Below are 15,024 nucleotides of genomic sequence, written 5' to 3'. Positions count from 1 at the left end.
TGCTCTACTGACCCACCTCCCTGCTCTTGTACCTGGGAAAATAATAAGAGATGGCCCAAGTACACAGGCCTCTTCACCTATGTGGGGGATCTGGAAGAAGCCCTGGTTCCTGGCTTCAGTCTAGCCCAGCCCTGGCCATCGTGGCCATTTGAGAATCGAACCAGTGGATGGAAGAAATTCTGACTCTCTTTAACGCATTCCAAAAAGAATCTTTTATGAAAAATCACAGAAAATACATATCAAGAAAGAAATTACACATAGAATTCAAACTGTTTTTGCACCAAAATATCTATGAATTTCTCCAATACTCTCTTACGTGATTTGGATACACAGATCTTAAACACTCTAGGTAACAGAAGAGATCTCAGGAAATCTTTCACATAAACCTTTGCCATAGCAAACAACACTATAATCTCTGATGTCTTAAAGTATAACTTGAAAATGAGGCATTAGGGCTTACCAGCTAAAGTCCTCACCTTGCACACACTGGAATGGATCCCTTATGGGCGCCGGTTCTAATCCCAGCGGCCCCACTTCCCTGCTTGTGGCCTGGGAAGGCAGTCAAAGACAGCCCAAAGCTTTGGGACCCTGTACCCATGTGGGAGACCCGGAACAGGCTTCTGGCTCCTGGCTTTGAATTGGCACAGCTTCAGCCATTGCGACCACTTGGGGCGTGAATCGACAGATGGAAGATCTTCCTCTCTGTCTCTCCTTCTCTCTGTATATCTGACTTTGCAATAAAAATTTTTTTTAAAAAAAGAAAGAAAATGAGGCTTTACTACTCCTCCTATATTTTCCACCAACCTCCCTAACTTTAGTCTTTGAATGTAACTAAATGAATTTAATTCTAATAAAATCCAATAAAGAAAAAAGTCATTACATTTCTATAGCCAGGAAATTAAAAGGCTAATATTCTGGGGTTTATTTCTTATGTATTTTTCAAAAATGCTGTTCATGTAAAAGATTAAATATTCAATGTTTTGCTTTTAACTTAATATCATGGTATTAATAAAACTGAACTTATATAGTTAATTAAATATATAAATATACTTCCAAGGAATACAAAATAATGTCCTTGATCACTGCCCTAATTCTGCATATATGCATACAATAAACACAAACACAAACCTAACTTACAGGGTTTTCAAAAAGTACATGGAAAATGCTTACTATGAAAAAACTATGCATGAATTTTAGGCTTGTTTTGTACCAAAATAAACATCTCTTAATTCCATTTCCCATGAACTTTTTGAAGTACTCTTGTATGTTTCATCCCAATACCCGAGGAATTACAAAACATACTGATGTCCTATCGCCTATTCTAAAGTAATTACTATGAGCTATGCTCCAGGAATTTTCAAAAAGCTCTTCTAGCTAATGTCATGTGTAGCTACAACAGGTAAGAATCATTGGCAGAGTACAACAACTGGGAGGTTAGGGAACCAGACCAACCTGTACAGAATCTTCAGGTATTGAAATGAATCAACAACTACACAGTCCTTTCTACACTTGAGACAACCAGCAAATCTTCCCCTTCTTTTATTTTTTAATGTGTTATCTCCTAATGCTTACACACTGCAATGGAAGAGAACAGTTTGCTGGCCAAATCAACTTTGTAGGCAGCTCTAGCCTAATCCCTAGAACGGAAACAGATTCCTTTCCTAGCCTGCAAATGTCAGTATCTCAGGGAAAACATGTTTTTCGTTGTGAGAGAATGAAATGACTAGGGAGATTAGTCTTGGGTCTGTTAGTGTTGTAATAGCTCATCTACTCATTTAATGAGTGTTTACGGCATCCCTACTGTGTATTGAGTGATGAGTTAAGCAAATAAGCATATTATCCAGAAACACTTGATTTAAAAAAAAAAAACACACTGCACAAAACTAAAGTGGAACAGAGTTTCCAACACAAGCATCAGGGGGCCAGCGTTGTGGAGAAGCAGGTAAAACCAACTCCTGTGATATCAGCATCTCGCATGGGCACCAGTTCAAGTCCCAGCTATACTACTTGAGGTCCTGTTGCAGGCTTGAGGCCTAGGTAAAGCAGTGGAAAGTCGCCCAAATCCTTGGGACCCTCCATCCCATGCAGGAGACCCAGACAACTGGAGTTCCAGGTTCCCTGTTTAAGCCTGGGCTAGCCTAGGCTGCTATAGCCATCTGGGAAAAACAAAAACAAAAACAAAAAAACAAAAACCACAGCAGTTAGAAGATTTCTGTCTCTCCCTCTTTCTCTCTGTAACTTGACCTGCAGATGAATAAACAAATCTAATAAATTAAGTCTTTTAAAAATAAAATACAACCATTTTAACATCCATTAGGTTAATATTAATGAAAAAAGCCAAGAAAGCTATTCTTGTTCTATTTTTTGAGAAAGAAAAGAAAAAAGCTATGATGAACATACATGACTATAAAAATTGTTCAGTATTTTAGATTATCTCCTTAGATTACATGACTGCAGAGAACTGCCTTTCAGCCTTTAGCTAAAATTAAGTGAATTACTTTAGCAGACAGACAATCACCATTTAAAAAAAATATTTATTTTTATTGGAAAGGTAGATTTCCAGAGAGGAGAGATAGAGAAAGATCTTCTGTCCACTGATTCACTCCACAAGCAGCCACAATGGCTGGAGCTGATCTGATCTGAACCCAGGGGCCAAGAGCCTCCTCCAAGTCTCCCGTACAGGATCAGGGACCCAAAAGCTAGGGGTCATTCTCTACTGCCTTCCCAGGCCACAAGGAGAGCATGATGAGAAGCGGATGAAGCAGCTGGACATGAATCAGTGCCCATTTGGCATGCTGGAGATTGGAGGTGGTGGATTAGCCAACCGATCCATCATGCCAGATCCTAGAAAAATGATTTTTAAAAGTTCCCAGTTCATATATTTTAAAATTATTTTTAAAAACATACAAGTCAAGCATATAGCATTTGCGTGTCCTAATATTGATTTTTGTCTGGTTTCTCTGCATTTCCCCAGACTTTCTACAATAAAAGGGATTTGTAAATTTTTTTATAATAATATTGCCTTTTTATAATAAAATGGGGGAAAAAAAAACCTATTTTGAAAAAAGGGAACACAGAGCAGCCAGAGTTGCAACACTGGCATCCCATACTGTTTTTGGGTCTGGCTGCTCCACTTATAATTCAGTTCTCTGTTAATGCTCCTGGGAAAGCAGCTGAAGATGGTTCAAGTGCAGAGGCCCCTGCAACCATGAGAGATCTGAAGCTCCACGAGGAGCTCCAGGTTCCTGGCTTCAGCCTGACCCAGCCCCAGTCATGGCTGGGGAGAGTGAAAGAGCAGGTGGAAGATGAATCACATTCTCTCTATTCCTCTTCTCCCTTCCCCTACTCTTCCTCTTCCTCTGTATAGCCGCCTTTCAAATAAATAAGCAACATGGAACACTAAGAAAAATTAAACAGAAAAATTTCACAATGTATTATAATTGCAATCATCTGAAACAAATATTCATAGAAAAAAATGACAAGAAGGAAACAATACACTAAAAGACCAACAGTTGTTTTTTCAAAGGCTACAACTCTTTGCTCATAGGCTACAGAATTTATCTATATTTATTTTCCCTCTGCATGCTTGTATTTTCCACAATGAGCACACACTACATTTTATTATTATTATTATTAATAGCACTGCATTATGTAACACAGTTTTATAGGTACTGGGATTCCCCCCCACCCCTCCCATAACCCTCCTCCGATGGTGGATTCCTCCACCTTGTTGCATGACACACACTACGTTTTAAATCAGAAACAACCATATACCTACCAAAAAACAGAATCATTAGACTACAACTGTTAAAACAGCATGTATGCCAGAATCTTACACTTGATTTAAAAAAAATTTTTTTTACTTATATAATTCAAAGAGTTACAGGGGAAAAAAGGGGAGGCAGACACATATCCCATGTGCTGATTCACTCCCCAAATGGCCACAACGGCCAGAGCTGAGCCAGGCCAAAGTCAGCAGCCATATGCAAGTCTCCTACATAGTTGGCAGGGACTAACACACTTAGACTATCTTCAGCTAATTTCTGCGACCATTTCAGGGGGATGGATAGAAATAGTTAGCATTATAGGTGGCAGCTTTACTTGCTACACCACAACATCAGTACCTTCTCAATATTCCTAACAAAGTATCTACTTTATTTATGCTTAGAGCCTAGTCCCACTCTGAACCCTCAACCAAATTTATCATTTGGTTTTTTAAATTTTATTTCTGATGATATTTCACAGTTTATTAGGGTGAGAAAAGTGCAGGGTTAGGGGAAAATGAGTGAGACAACTGTTTCCACATTTTGTTTTTGCTGTGTCTGAGGGAAGAGGGGAGGTAAGGGGAGAAGCTGCACCAAGCCTTCCCACTATCTCCGTACTCAGGGTTGGGGAATGGCCACCTGATGCTATCACAGGGTCCCCGGTGTGGGGCATGTTCCAAGTGTCCTGCTCAAGTTTTTTGATAATCCTGAAATGCTGTCAATCTCTCAAATCCAAGGATGAGGAAATCCTTCCAAGGTCCATTGGCTGACATAGTCCACTCTGAGTCTCCATTCACCCATATATTTGCTGCCAACGTTTGGCTGGGGTAGTGGATCAATTTGTTCTGCTCTCCATCCTCTGCTATGGCATTAGGTGTCTTCTGCAGGCTCCAATGTACTGCCATATTCTCCCTGTGCATCTGGGTATGCTGTCTACTGCTGTCAAAGCCATTGAGGAAGCCAAGTTCTGACATGCACCCCACGGTCAGACCACAGAACCTGCAATTCTCATGGCTGGAGTTCTAAGTCCAGCAGTTCAGTTGGCAGAATACCCAAAGAAACCTCGTCTGAGGTGATCCCAGACCTGATTCTTGTTTGTGCTTGCTTGTATGGGTTCTGACTCTGTCACCCACATCAGCCTACGCACACACTGGTGGTTGCAATTGCTTGGTCAGTTGTCTCCACCCTTGTCTCCTATGCAAACCAATAGGTGCCGTGACTGGCATCACTCATGCTGGTATAGGTGCCACAACCTGTTTAGCCAGGCCCATCCCCAGCCCTGGTTCTCATGCTCACCAGTGAGAGTTGCAACCCATCAGAGGCGCCCATAGTTTCCCTACTGGGCCCACTCCCAGTCGTGGATCTTGGACTTCCCAAGTGATTCTGCAGTCTAGCTTGACAGGTTTGCCCCCAGTCCTAGCACTTGCCAGCTGATGCTGCGGCAAAGCCTAACCCATACACACTTTGACTTATGCATATATCAGTGGGTACAATTGATTAGCCCAGCTTGGTTCTCCCCCTAACGCAATTCACATACAAGTCAACAGGTGTTGTAGCCCTGCCTGGCCTGGTCTACCCTCATCCCAATTCTCATGCTTGCCAATGGGGACAGTGCCTCAGCAGGGGAGCCCCAAGGAGCCCCTACTGGGCTTGCACCCCAACCTCCGGGATCTCACGTGTGTTGGTGGGTGCTGCGGCCCCATCCACCATGACTCACCTCATATTGGCATTTGCCAGCCAGTATTGCAGCTTAGCCCAACCCAACCAGCTCCAAGTTCCAGCCCTCATGTGAACTGTGTAGTGTTATGGCCTGATCCAGCCTGTCTTGTACCCCTTCCTGGTTCTCATATCTGCCCATGGGTGCTGTGGATGGGCCCAGCCTTCCTTGCTCCCAGACCTGACCCATACATATGCCAGCAGGTAAGGTAACCTAGCCTGGTCTGGGCTGCTCCCAGTCTTTGCTATCTGTAGAAATTACATCCTGACAGAAGAGTTCCCTAAGCTCCTATCTCAGGTCTCCTCCAAAGTGGCAGATCTCGCATACTGGTGCATCCGTGGCCCAGACTTAGTCCACCTCCTGCCAAGGCAGGAATAGTGGCCTTGCTCAACCAGCCCACACCCATTCCAGTTCTTACTATAGCCCAGCCACACGAGGTCCACACACAGACACAGCTCTTGTGTGCTTTAGTGGGTTCTGAGATCTATCCCAGTCTGTCCTACATCCACCCCGGCTCTCACAATCACCAGTGGGTGCTGGAGTCTAGCTCAGTCTGGCACAACCCAGACCCAGTCTAAAACCCATCACAAGTGATACTGCAGTCATGTCCAGCCCAGATCACCAACTCCATTCAGGTTCTTGCACTCACCAATGGAAATCACATCTCAGCCGAGACTTCCCCTTAGTTCCCCAACCAGGTCTGTTCCCAAGCATGGATATTATACACACCAGTGGTTGCTCTGACCCAACTTGGCACAACCATCACCCAGCTTGGCCTTCGCCAGTGGATGCTGCAGCCTGATCTGCCCCAGTCCGCTCCCACTCCCAACTCTTGCTGGTGGGTGCTGTAACCTAGCCCTGTCTAGTCTGCTGCCATCCCTGGCTCATACAAACTGACTGGTGTGATAGTCTAGCCCAGCAGGACCCATACTCCATCCTGGCTCCTGCACCTGCCAGTGGGCTAAGTTTGGCCCAGCCTTGCCTGGTACACCCCTCTCCAGAACCAACCCACACTTGCCAATAAGTGGAGCTACCTTGCTCAGCTTGACCAACACCAGGTCTGAACCACATGGTCTCCAGTGGGAACTATGGCCCATCATTGGATTTTCCCAAGTTCCCCAACCAGGCCCTCTTCCAGACCTAGATCTCATACTTAACAGCAGTTGCTAGGCCCTTACCTGGCATAGCCTGCCCCCTCTGTCCCAGCCTTTGTATGAGCTGGTGGATGTTGTAGCCTGGCCCTGCCCAGCCTGCGTTTGACCCCAGTACTCATGAGTGTTGAAGGGTTCTGTGGTCATGCCTAGCTCAGCTCATCACCACCCCCAAGTTCTTATGCAAACCAGCAGAAACTGCAGTTCCACTGAGTTGGGTCCACATATCCCCCACAGAATCTATCTTGGGACCTGGTTCTCTTGTGTGCTAGTTAGTGTCATGGTCCAGCCTAACATGACCCGTCCCCTATTCTGACACTCTCTAGTGTTTACTGTGATCTAGCCCTGCCAGGCAGGTTCCCAACCCTAGCTTTGAGTGGGCTAGTGTGTGGCAGTTGGCACTGTTTCATGCTAATTAGTCCAGCTCTGGTGCCTCAGTCTGACCCATAAAGGTCCTCTGGCCTCTCCCCTCCAAACTTTCCAGGTTAGCCTCTTCGCTTACCTGCAAGTACAGTAACCTTGTCATTGGGAATCCCTCAGAAATCATTCTTCACCTGAAACACACTCCCTAGGGGTCCTCCCTTCCCACACCCTTCTGCCCCTTTCCCTAATGAATCTACAGTTGCTGTGCCTAGGAGTGCATGGGTTCCACAGTCCAGCCTTCTGAAGATCAGTCGGTTGTGAGCTTGTCTAGAGCTCTGCCTGCCCACCAGGGTCCCAAGTTCCTGGCAGATGTGTTGGCCTGGGACCTTACTCTTCTTAAGATCCAGGCCCACTCAAAGTTTCCCAGGCCTGATCCACCAGCACACTAGGCCAGCATACTAACCTGAGACTGCCCCCTCCCCTCTCCTCACCTCACCCAGAACCAAGTGCATGGGGAAATCCCCAGGCTCGCTCCACCTGCCAGAACTTGATCCCCCAGGTCTCCTCATGATCCTGCCAGTACTATCCCCATTGTCCCCTGCAAGCCTGCACCCCCAGAACCCCAGGAGCCGGCTTCTCCCAGACACCTTTGGGAAGGAATGGCGCAAATTATTTTTAAAATCAAGCACAATGCCAGTACTTAGGTATTTAGAGTTGGGTGAACAAAAATCATCAGACATAATGTAAAATTATGGATTAAAATCATGGACTTCTTTTTTTAGAATGGAAAGATCAAAACACCAAAAAAAGATTATTATTCACTTGTCATACAAATAACACCTATGCTGCATACAAGTATAGAAATTAACAAAAAGAATCAACTAACCTGCAGATTGCCACTCCCAATGAATCCTAGAAGCAATTGGATCTGAATTTGAGAGAGTTTTATCCATACTGGATTTTCAGCAAACCAGACAGACAGGCAATCAAAGAGCAGCATGATATCTTCTAATAGCTATTACAATGAAGAAATTAAGAAAAAAAAAGCAAGCTCAGAATTTTTAATTTATAAATGATGACTTTTTCCCCCATAACAATCATAAATATTTCAAAACTAGTCCAATATTTACTTGCCAAAGGCAAAAGTGACTATGCTAGCAACATTTAACAATTTCTGTATGCTCATGACATCTTACCAGTGCTTACCATGTCTGATTAAGTACTAAAGAGAAACAGAGGGATATAATATTTCTTTCTTTGCCATGCCCTTAACTATCCACACTGTAATTGCAAAGGATTATTACGGCACCTTTTCAGTCCACATGTTTGAATTAACTAGTCCTTCTGACTGCAGGAAGTCCTGTACGATCAGCATGAGTCGGAAGGCATTTTCAGCAGTTACTGGATTTGTTTTTGCGTCTTTGTTTTCTGTGACTGCCCATTCTAACATCTTCTGTAGCAAACTAAGCGTAAAACAAAGTCCTCTTAAAACCACTGTAAGCTTAGAAAGGCAGAAAAATATGAAAAACAACAACACTTAATTATTAGTATTTTTATTTTAATCTCTCCAATGATATACTATCATTGAAAATATAATTACGGCATTGTGGATAGAATGTAATATTGCAACAACTTTTTCATTATGTATATTTCATTATGTATAGTTAACTAAAAGCTATGTTTTATTTGACTAGGCAAAAAGCTATGGCAACAACTTACTGCCTAATCTACATGAAATACTCCAAATGGTTTATTTAAAGTTGGAAATTGGGAAGGTCAGGGAAAAAAAACATTATTGTTCACAGATGGTCCAGTCCTGTGAAAAATAGTGATATATTTTTCCTAGTGTGCTACTATTACAGTGTGCCATCATTCACAAGGGACTCTAAATGACTTAAAAGAGAAATACTTTTCATGAAAACACAAGTCCTTTCCCATTGCATGGAAACAAACACTTATTGTGAACAATAGTGTAGAACACAGTGCAACAAGTGCTCCAATATTGTAAATCTCACACTGTAATTTGCTTTTTCTCTAGACCCCAGAAGAATGGTAATAGTCAGGAAAAGGCATGGGGCAGAATTTTTCCTTTTCTCCCCGTCATTGATTAACCTATTATGACTATTTTCAAGTCCTGCCCACTCCAAAAAGTGGGTGGAAAATCACTAACTGATGGCTTACGTAAGTTTTATTTCATCTGGTGGTCGAAGTAGCTCGCTGGATATTCCTGGTTTGGTTAGTGCCGAAAACACTTGTCCTCGTTCAGTCCAAGCATCATCATCTGACTTTTCTAGTCCTTTACACATTACATAAGTCAAAATACTTGTCAGTAGTTGAAAAAGCTCCTCCTCACACCTCTGTAAAATAAAATAATATTAAATTACTGGAAGGAAGAGATTATCAAGGTACATCATAAGAACTACCACATATACTGATTTTAATTATCTTGTAAGTGCCTTGATAAACCCAGAAGCTTTGTTCTCAAGACTTTCAGGTTTCTAAGCCTTATGTCATGAGACTAAGAACATGAATATGATACAAAATTGTTCAAACTGCTTATGTATTTTGGAGGAATAAAAGTACGTAGCCGACATTAAAAAGATAAACTTTTAGAAAAACATGGAATTTTACCTCTTGGCTTTCAAGTAAAGAGTAGTCATCGCTAAAGCCCGTATCATTTGTGACGCTGCTTTCTCTGTCAGACTGTACAGAAAAGGACTTCACAGACTCCATTGGGGATGGTGTGCTAGGCAGGCTGTCTGGCATCTGACTGCTACTATCACTCAATTCACATGAGTCAATTCCACTGAGATCTAAACTCAAATGTGAAGGGATACTGGGACAAAATTCTTCTTGATTCTCTGATTTAAAAGACAATTCTCCCACAGAACTATCTTCCTGAAATAATGGTGCATTCGAGTCAAGGGACTGTCTGTCTCCCAAACTCCACTGATCTGAAGATACATTCCCTGAGGCAAAAGAGTTGGTTTTTTCCTCATCTGTCTTTTCATCGAAGTTCCTCTTAACATCTTCTGCTGATATATTTTGATCATTGTCTTTCATTGGAACTGCCTTACTGTACTTATGAAAAGTATTTCCATTTTCAAAGTTTGTTTTTAAAAACAGTCTAACAAATGTGTCTTGCCATCCCACTTGCTGTGATATTTGATGGGCCGCATCTGACTGGGACTTCAAAATCTGTAAGACCTGCACAAAAATTAAGAGTATAAAATTATTTTTAAATATACAATTTATATCAAAATAGGGTCTTTTCAATTATGTTAATGATATACTGTGGAAGGATATATTTTCAAAAGATTATGTTCTTAATTAGATTAAGAACTCTTTGGGGGACTAATATTATTTCTAACTAATTTTCATACTACTTCTCATACACAGCAGAGCTGTACTTAAGACAGTGACTGGAAAACAGGCATGGGGAGCAGCAGCTGTCAGGCAGCCCTGCTTCATGAAAGCAGGTACCCAACACCTGTGGCTTCCCTGTTACCAAGATCTCTAAGAGGAAAGTCAGACAAGGAGGAGCTAAGAGGAGGTGGATGAGGCAGTCAGCCATACAAGCTCTGGCCAAAGTGGAAACAAAGCAAAAAAGGCCACAGGAAAGAAGGGAACTGTAGCACAATGTTAAACCTTAAAACGCCCTGCTTGGGATGTCCTCAACACCTGTCGAAGTGCCTGGGTTGGGATCTTTGATAAAAACTGCCAAGACACTTTCCAGTCTCATATTTTTTCATGGTAAAGTTTATGATTACTTTTGTAAAAATACTTTTTCAGTAAGATTATTGTGGAAACAAAACAAAAATGCAGCTTTAATTCCAAAATGCTGACAATGAACAATACAAATGCTACTGCTTGGGTGGAGTAAGGCCAAATTAAAGCATGGACACTGACCTGCCAATGTGTATGATCTCCACTATTTTATTTCAGTGCTTTAAAAGTAAAACCAAGTTTTAAAAAATATATAAATTCAGTGAAGATCTTTAGGGCATTTTTATCACAAAGCAATGTAGACGAAAAAAACTGTACCTCTTGGGGTTTTGAGAATCTCCCTTAAGGCTCAAAACCAGGAGGTGACAATAAATGTTAAGAACTTCAGCATGACAGCACTAACATGAAAAGAAATGAGTCATAACGACACCTGTCACTAACGTTATAGTCAGTAAAATACCATTGTCTAATGATGCAGAACATCATTTTCCCCTTCCAGATTAGGCTTTGCTTGGCAAAAAATAATAACTTTTTCTTGATTTTATGATTTTAAGGATTTCATTAAAAAGGACTTATTTTATGTCTGTTATACACTCCTATAACGGAGCAAAATCAAGCCACACTGAGAACTGCTTTTATCTACTACACACTGAAATCAATGAACCTGTAACCTGCTTCAAATTCTCAAGGGTTGAGTTTGTAAGGTTAAAAATGTTGGTATTACAGAGTATTTGGAAATATTTAAATAGCAGCTATTTTGCATAATTTATCAAAATGTAAAATGTGAATACCATTTGGCACAGCTAACATGTTTCAGAGTGTGTTCTACAGGTGAATGAGTACAAATAGGCAAAGATATATATAAAACATTTTTAATAGCAGGTTTTTTTAATGATTTATTTATTTTTATTGGAAAATCAGATATACAGAGAGAAGGATAGGCAGAGAGGAAGATCTTCTATCCGTTGATTCACTGCTCATGCAGCCGCAATAACTGGAGCCTAACCAATCCAAAACCAGGAGCCCAGAGCCTCCTCGGGGTCTCCCACGCAGGTTCAGGGTCCCAAGGCTTTGGGCTGTCCTCCATTGCTTTCCCAGGCCACAAGCAAGGAGCTGGATGGGAAGTGGGGTCGCTGGGATTAGAAGAAGCACCTTATGGGATCCTGGAGCATGCAAGACGAGGAGTTTAGGTACTAGACTACCGTGCAGGGCCCTTAATAACAGTTTTGAACTTGGGAAAACAAGAACAACTCAAATGTTTATCAGTAAGCATTCAGATGTGTTTTTGATTGTTTTGGAGAACTAGAGAGAGACAGGGAGAGAATGAGAAGCGTACACACCAGTGAGCCAGAGCCAGAGCTCCTAAGTTAAAGGTTAAATGTGTGTTTAAGACAAACCACGGTTGGCATAACTGTACAAATATTTTAAATGTTTTTCCACAAAGTCCAAAAGATTCAGAAACTCTGAAATAAATATGAATTACAAATAATCACTGAAATTTTCAGACAAACTATTCTTTCATAATAATTTTTTAGGGAATATTTCCAGGGAATAATGTAGCGCTACAAATAATAATTCAGGTGTTGTGCTCACTCTGGCAGCCTATATACTACAACAGCTCACATGTTGATTTGTGACTATGAATTTAATTCATTTCAAAAAGGAAACTGTTGACAAAATTATGTTACTTGTAAAAGAAAAGAACTGAAAACTTGTAGCAGTGGCAAACAACTTAGTATAAAAGTTATCTGCAGCTGATGATGATGCTACTGTTAAAACATGTCTGAAAAATTCACTAACCTTTCTGCAGATGACCACTCTGACATTTAAGTATGTTCTGTGAGACATATATACCACAGACAACAGGTCTTTGAAATTAATAACTGAATCTGTGGTGGAAAAAAACAAAAAAAATTAAAATTATATTTCAAATATAATCAGAGAAGAAACTGGGTAGTAACTACATAAAGGCTGAGACAATTATTTCGCTCTAGAATAAAAATTACAATGTGCCCAATTTCATCAACACCGCTATGTTAAACCTAAATGATGATATTCATTGTCCTTATCTGCCTGAACAAACAGCCACAATGTGTGTCTCCTCTACTATTACTTAATTTTGAAACATGTATTATCAACAAGATCATAGACCGATCATGGCAAAACATTGTGTCCATGCATCAAAACTCTCTGCATATGGCATAAATTTTATTTGTAATAAGTACTAAAAACTTTACATTAAAAATCAGAAATTTAAGAGCATTTGAAATTATACTTAATCCAAATTTAAGCTCCATAAAAAATCTGTTACACATATTTTTCCTAATTTCTTTTTCTTGTTAAGTAGAGTCAATTAAGAATTAAATTTTTTAATCCACAAATATTTACTGAAAACTACATGAGGCAACCTCTAAAAAAATCTCTTCTAGGTCAAGTATTAAGTAACGTAAAATAGAAGGAAAATAGAGGGAAGAAACACCTCTCGATGTTTCTTAGTCATACCTGTATTTAGGATCTGATGGGTGAGGTTTCTAATAAGAGAAGTACTGACAGGTGCTTCATTAAGGAGGAGTCCCAATCCAGAATAGCCAACCTCTCTGAGTCGAATACGCTGCTTGCTACGTTCGTAAACATTTGTACACTTCAACATTTGTTCCAAGACCTAGAAAAAACAAGTAATACATTCCTCTAAATACAAAAAACAAGAATAGCTTGTCACATAGGTTAATATTGAATATAACATCATTGTATGTTGGCTTGTAGTGCATCACCTTATTCTTCAAGTACAAAAATGCCTACAACATAAACAGAGGAATACTTCACAATACACCATTGTGAAAAAATGAAATTAAGAGCACCTGGGCTGAAATGTGTCAGTGTTTAAGTAAGCAATGTTTAAAATGTTAAATATGGCAAATAACAGATATTAAAATTTTCACTCCTGAGGACTAAGGTTTAGTAAACTGATTCAAATATCTTTCAAAAAGATAAAGATCCTTCAGGAAACCTCTGGATTACTCCATTTATGAAATGGCTGTCAAAATAATTTTCGAAAACAAGCCAATATTTGTGAAGTAATTTACTCATATGCTAAAATGGATAACTAAAATCAGTCATCCTACACTTCTTGAGGTAACATCAATGTTTTACAAGACAAATACTGTAACCCTACATGGTAAGAGTAATTTTCATGGACTATCCTAAACAATCCCTTGAAAGTTATGGTGAAGAAGAAATGCCAAATCTCCTCAGCAGAACTCTTGCACTGTGGAAAATTAGCACCAGACCATTTTAATTGCACCTTTGTTTTTGAAAGTTTAGGAATTTCAAACCTAGCCTCATAAGCAGACTTTGTAGTGTAACTCTAATGTCAATGACCAAATAGTCGTAACAAACAATAAACTATGAAAATATGCTTCTGCTTGTAGAAATATGACTGACTCCTCTACTCACAGGAGCAAAAAGCTGGAGTGTTTCAGCCAAAGGTCACACTTTTGGATATTTTGAATAGCTCCCCAAACTATATTCTATATTCTTTTTTAAAAAATCTTTTTTTATTCTATATTTTTTGATAAAACAGTGATCTTTCTGGCTTCAGTTTCTTTCTGGCAGACAGGAATGGACACCCACTTCATAAAGTTGTTGCAAGAAAGCTAAGCACAGGGGCTTGCTGCATGACATTCTAAAGTTAGTCATTATTATTAATTGATAGAATGTTCTGAACTGCCACTCAAACACAATAAAGGGGCTGAGAGCTTTTAAGTTGAAGATGGTACCAAAAATTAGAGGCTTGATTGAGAAAATTTATCAGACTACTACAAAACTAATTTTTGAATGTTCAAACAACTGAAACATTAAAATACATCAAAATAAACCAAACAACTTAAAATTAAAAACATACATGTAAAAAAAAACTCAGCCATAGAAGAGGGTATGTTGCAAGTAAATTCATAACATAATTGTTCCTAAATATAAAAATACTCATGAAATGTTTGTACCTTGAAAACGATTTCCCGCAGTCTGTCAGAGTACTTCTGATTCAACAGCAAGGCATAAAGTATGTCAGCATTTCCTGGTTCAAACAGCAGTAAGAAAAGCTGACCTCTAGTTGGGCTGCTACGCAAGAGACTGAAGAGTACCTCCAAAATTCCAAACAGCTTTTAACATCGAGCAACATAGAACAAAAAACCACACACAAATATATTAGCACCATGAAGTCATAAACCACCAAGGTTATTTTAACTAAATCCTATATTTCTAACAGTTTACCTTAACTACACTCTCAGATACCTTCTGAATCATT

General features: G+C 40.2%; 1 protein-coding gene across 4 annotated transcripts in view; it reads right to left on the bottom strand.

Moving 5' to 3' along the window:
* The window catches only part of NBEAL1 (neurobeachin like 1), a 155,093-nt gene that overhangs the window by 54,166 nt on the left and 85,903 nt on the right, over window positions 1–15,024 (bottom strand). For all 4 annotated transcript variants that reach the window (XM_040984461.1, XM_040984463.1, XM_040984464.1 and 1 more), the window contains 7 exons: window positions 14,720–14,878; window positions 13,224–13,383; window positions 12,522–12,610; window positions 9,627–10,202; window positions 9,177–9,352; window positions 8,305–8,458; window positions 7,882–8,010 (listed from right to left, as the gene is read on the bottom strand). In XM_040984461.1, the coding sequence (XP_040840395.1) occupies window positions 7,882–8,010; window positions 8,305–8,458; window positions 9,177–9,352; window positions 9,627–10,202; window positions 12,522–12,610; window positions 13,224–13,383; window positions 14,720–14,878 (1,443 nt within the window). The remainder of the gene's footprint in view (window positions 1–7,881; window positions 8,011–8,304; window positions 8,459–9,176; window positions 9,353–9,626; window positions 10,203–12,521; window positions 12,611–13,223; window positions 13,384–14,719; window positions 14,879–15,024) is intronic.

This window comes from Ochotona curzoniae, unplaced genomic scaffold, assembly GCF_017591425.1.
Source record: "Ochotona curzoniae isolate NIBS_2020 unplaced genomic scaffold, NIBS_Ocur_1.0 contig_4148, whole genome shotgun sequence".
NCBI lineage: Eukaryota > Metazoa > Chordata > Mammalia > Lagomorpha > Ochotonidae > Ochotona > Ochotona curzoniae.
Note: the sequence above shows the minus strand (reverse complement) of the source record. Positions and strands in the feature narration are given on the sequence as shown.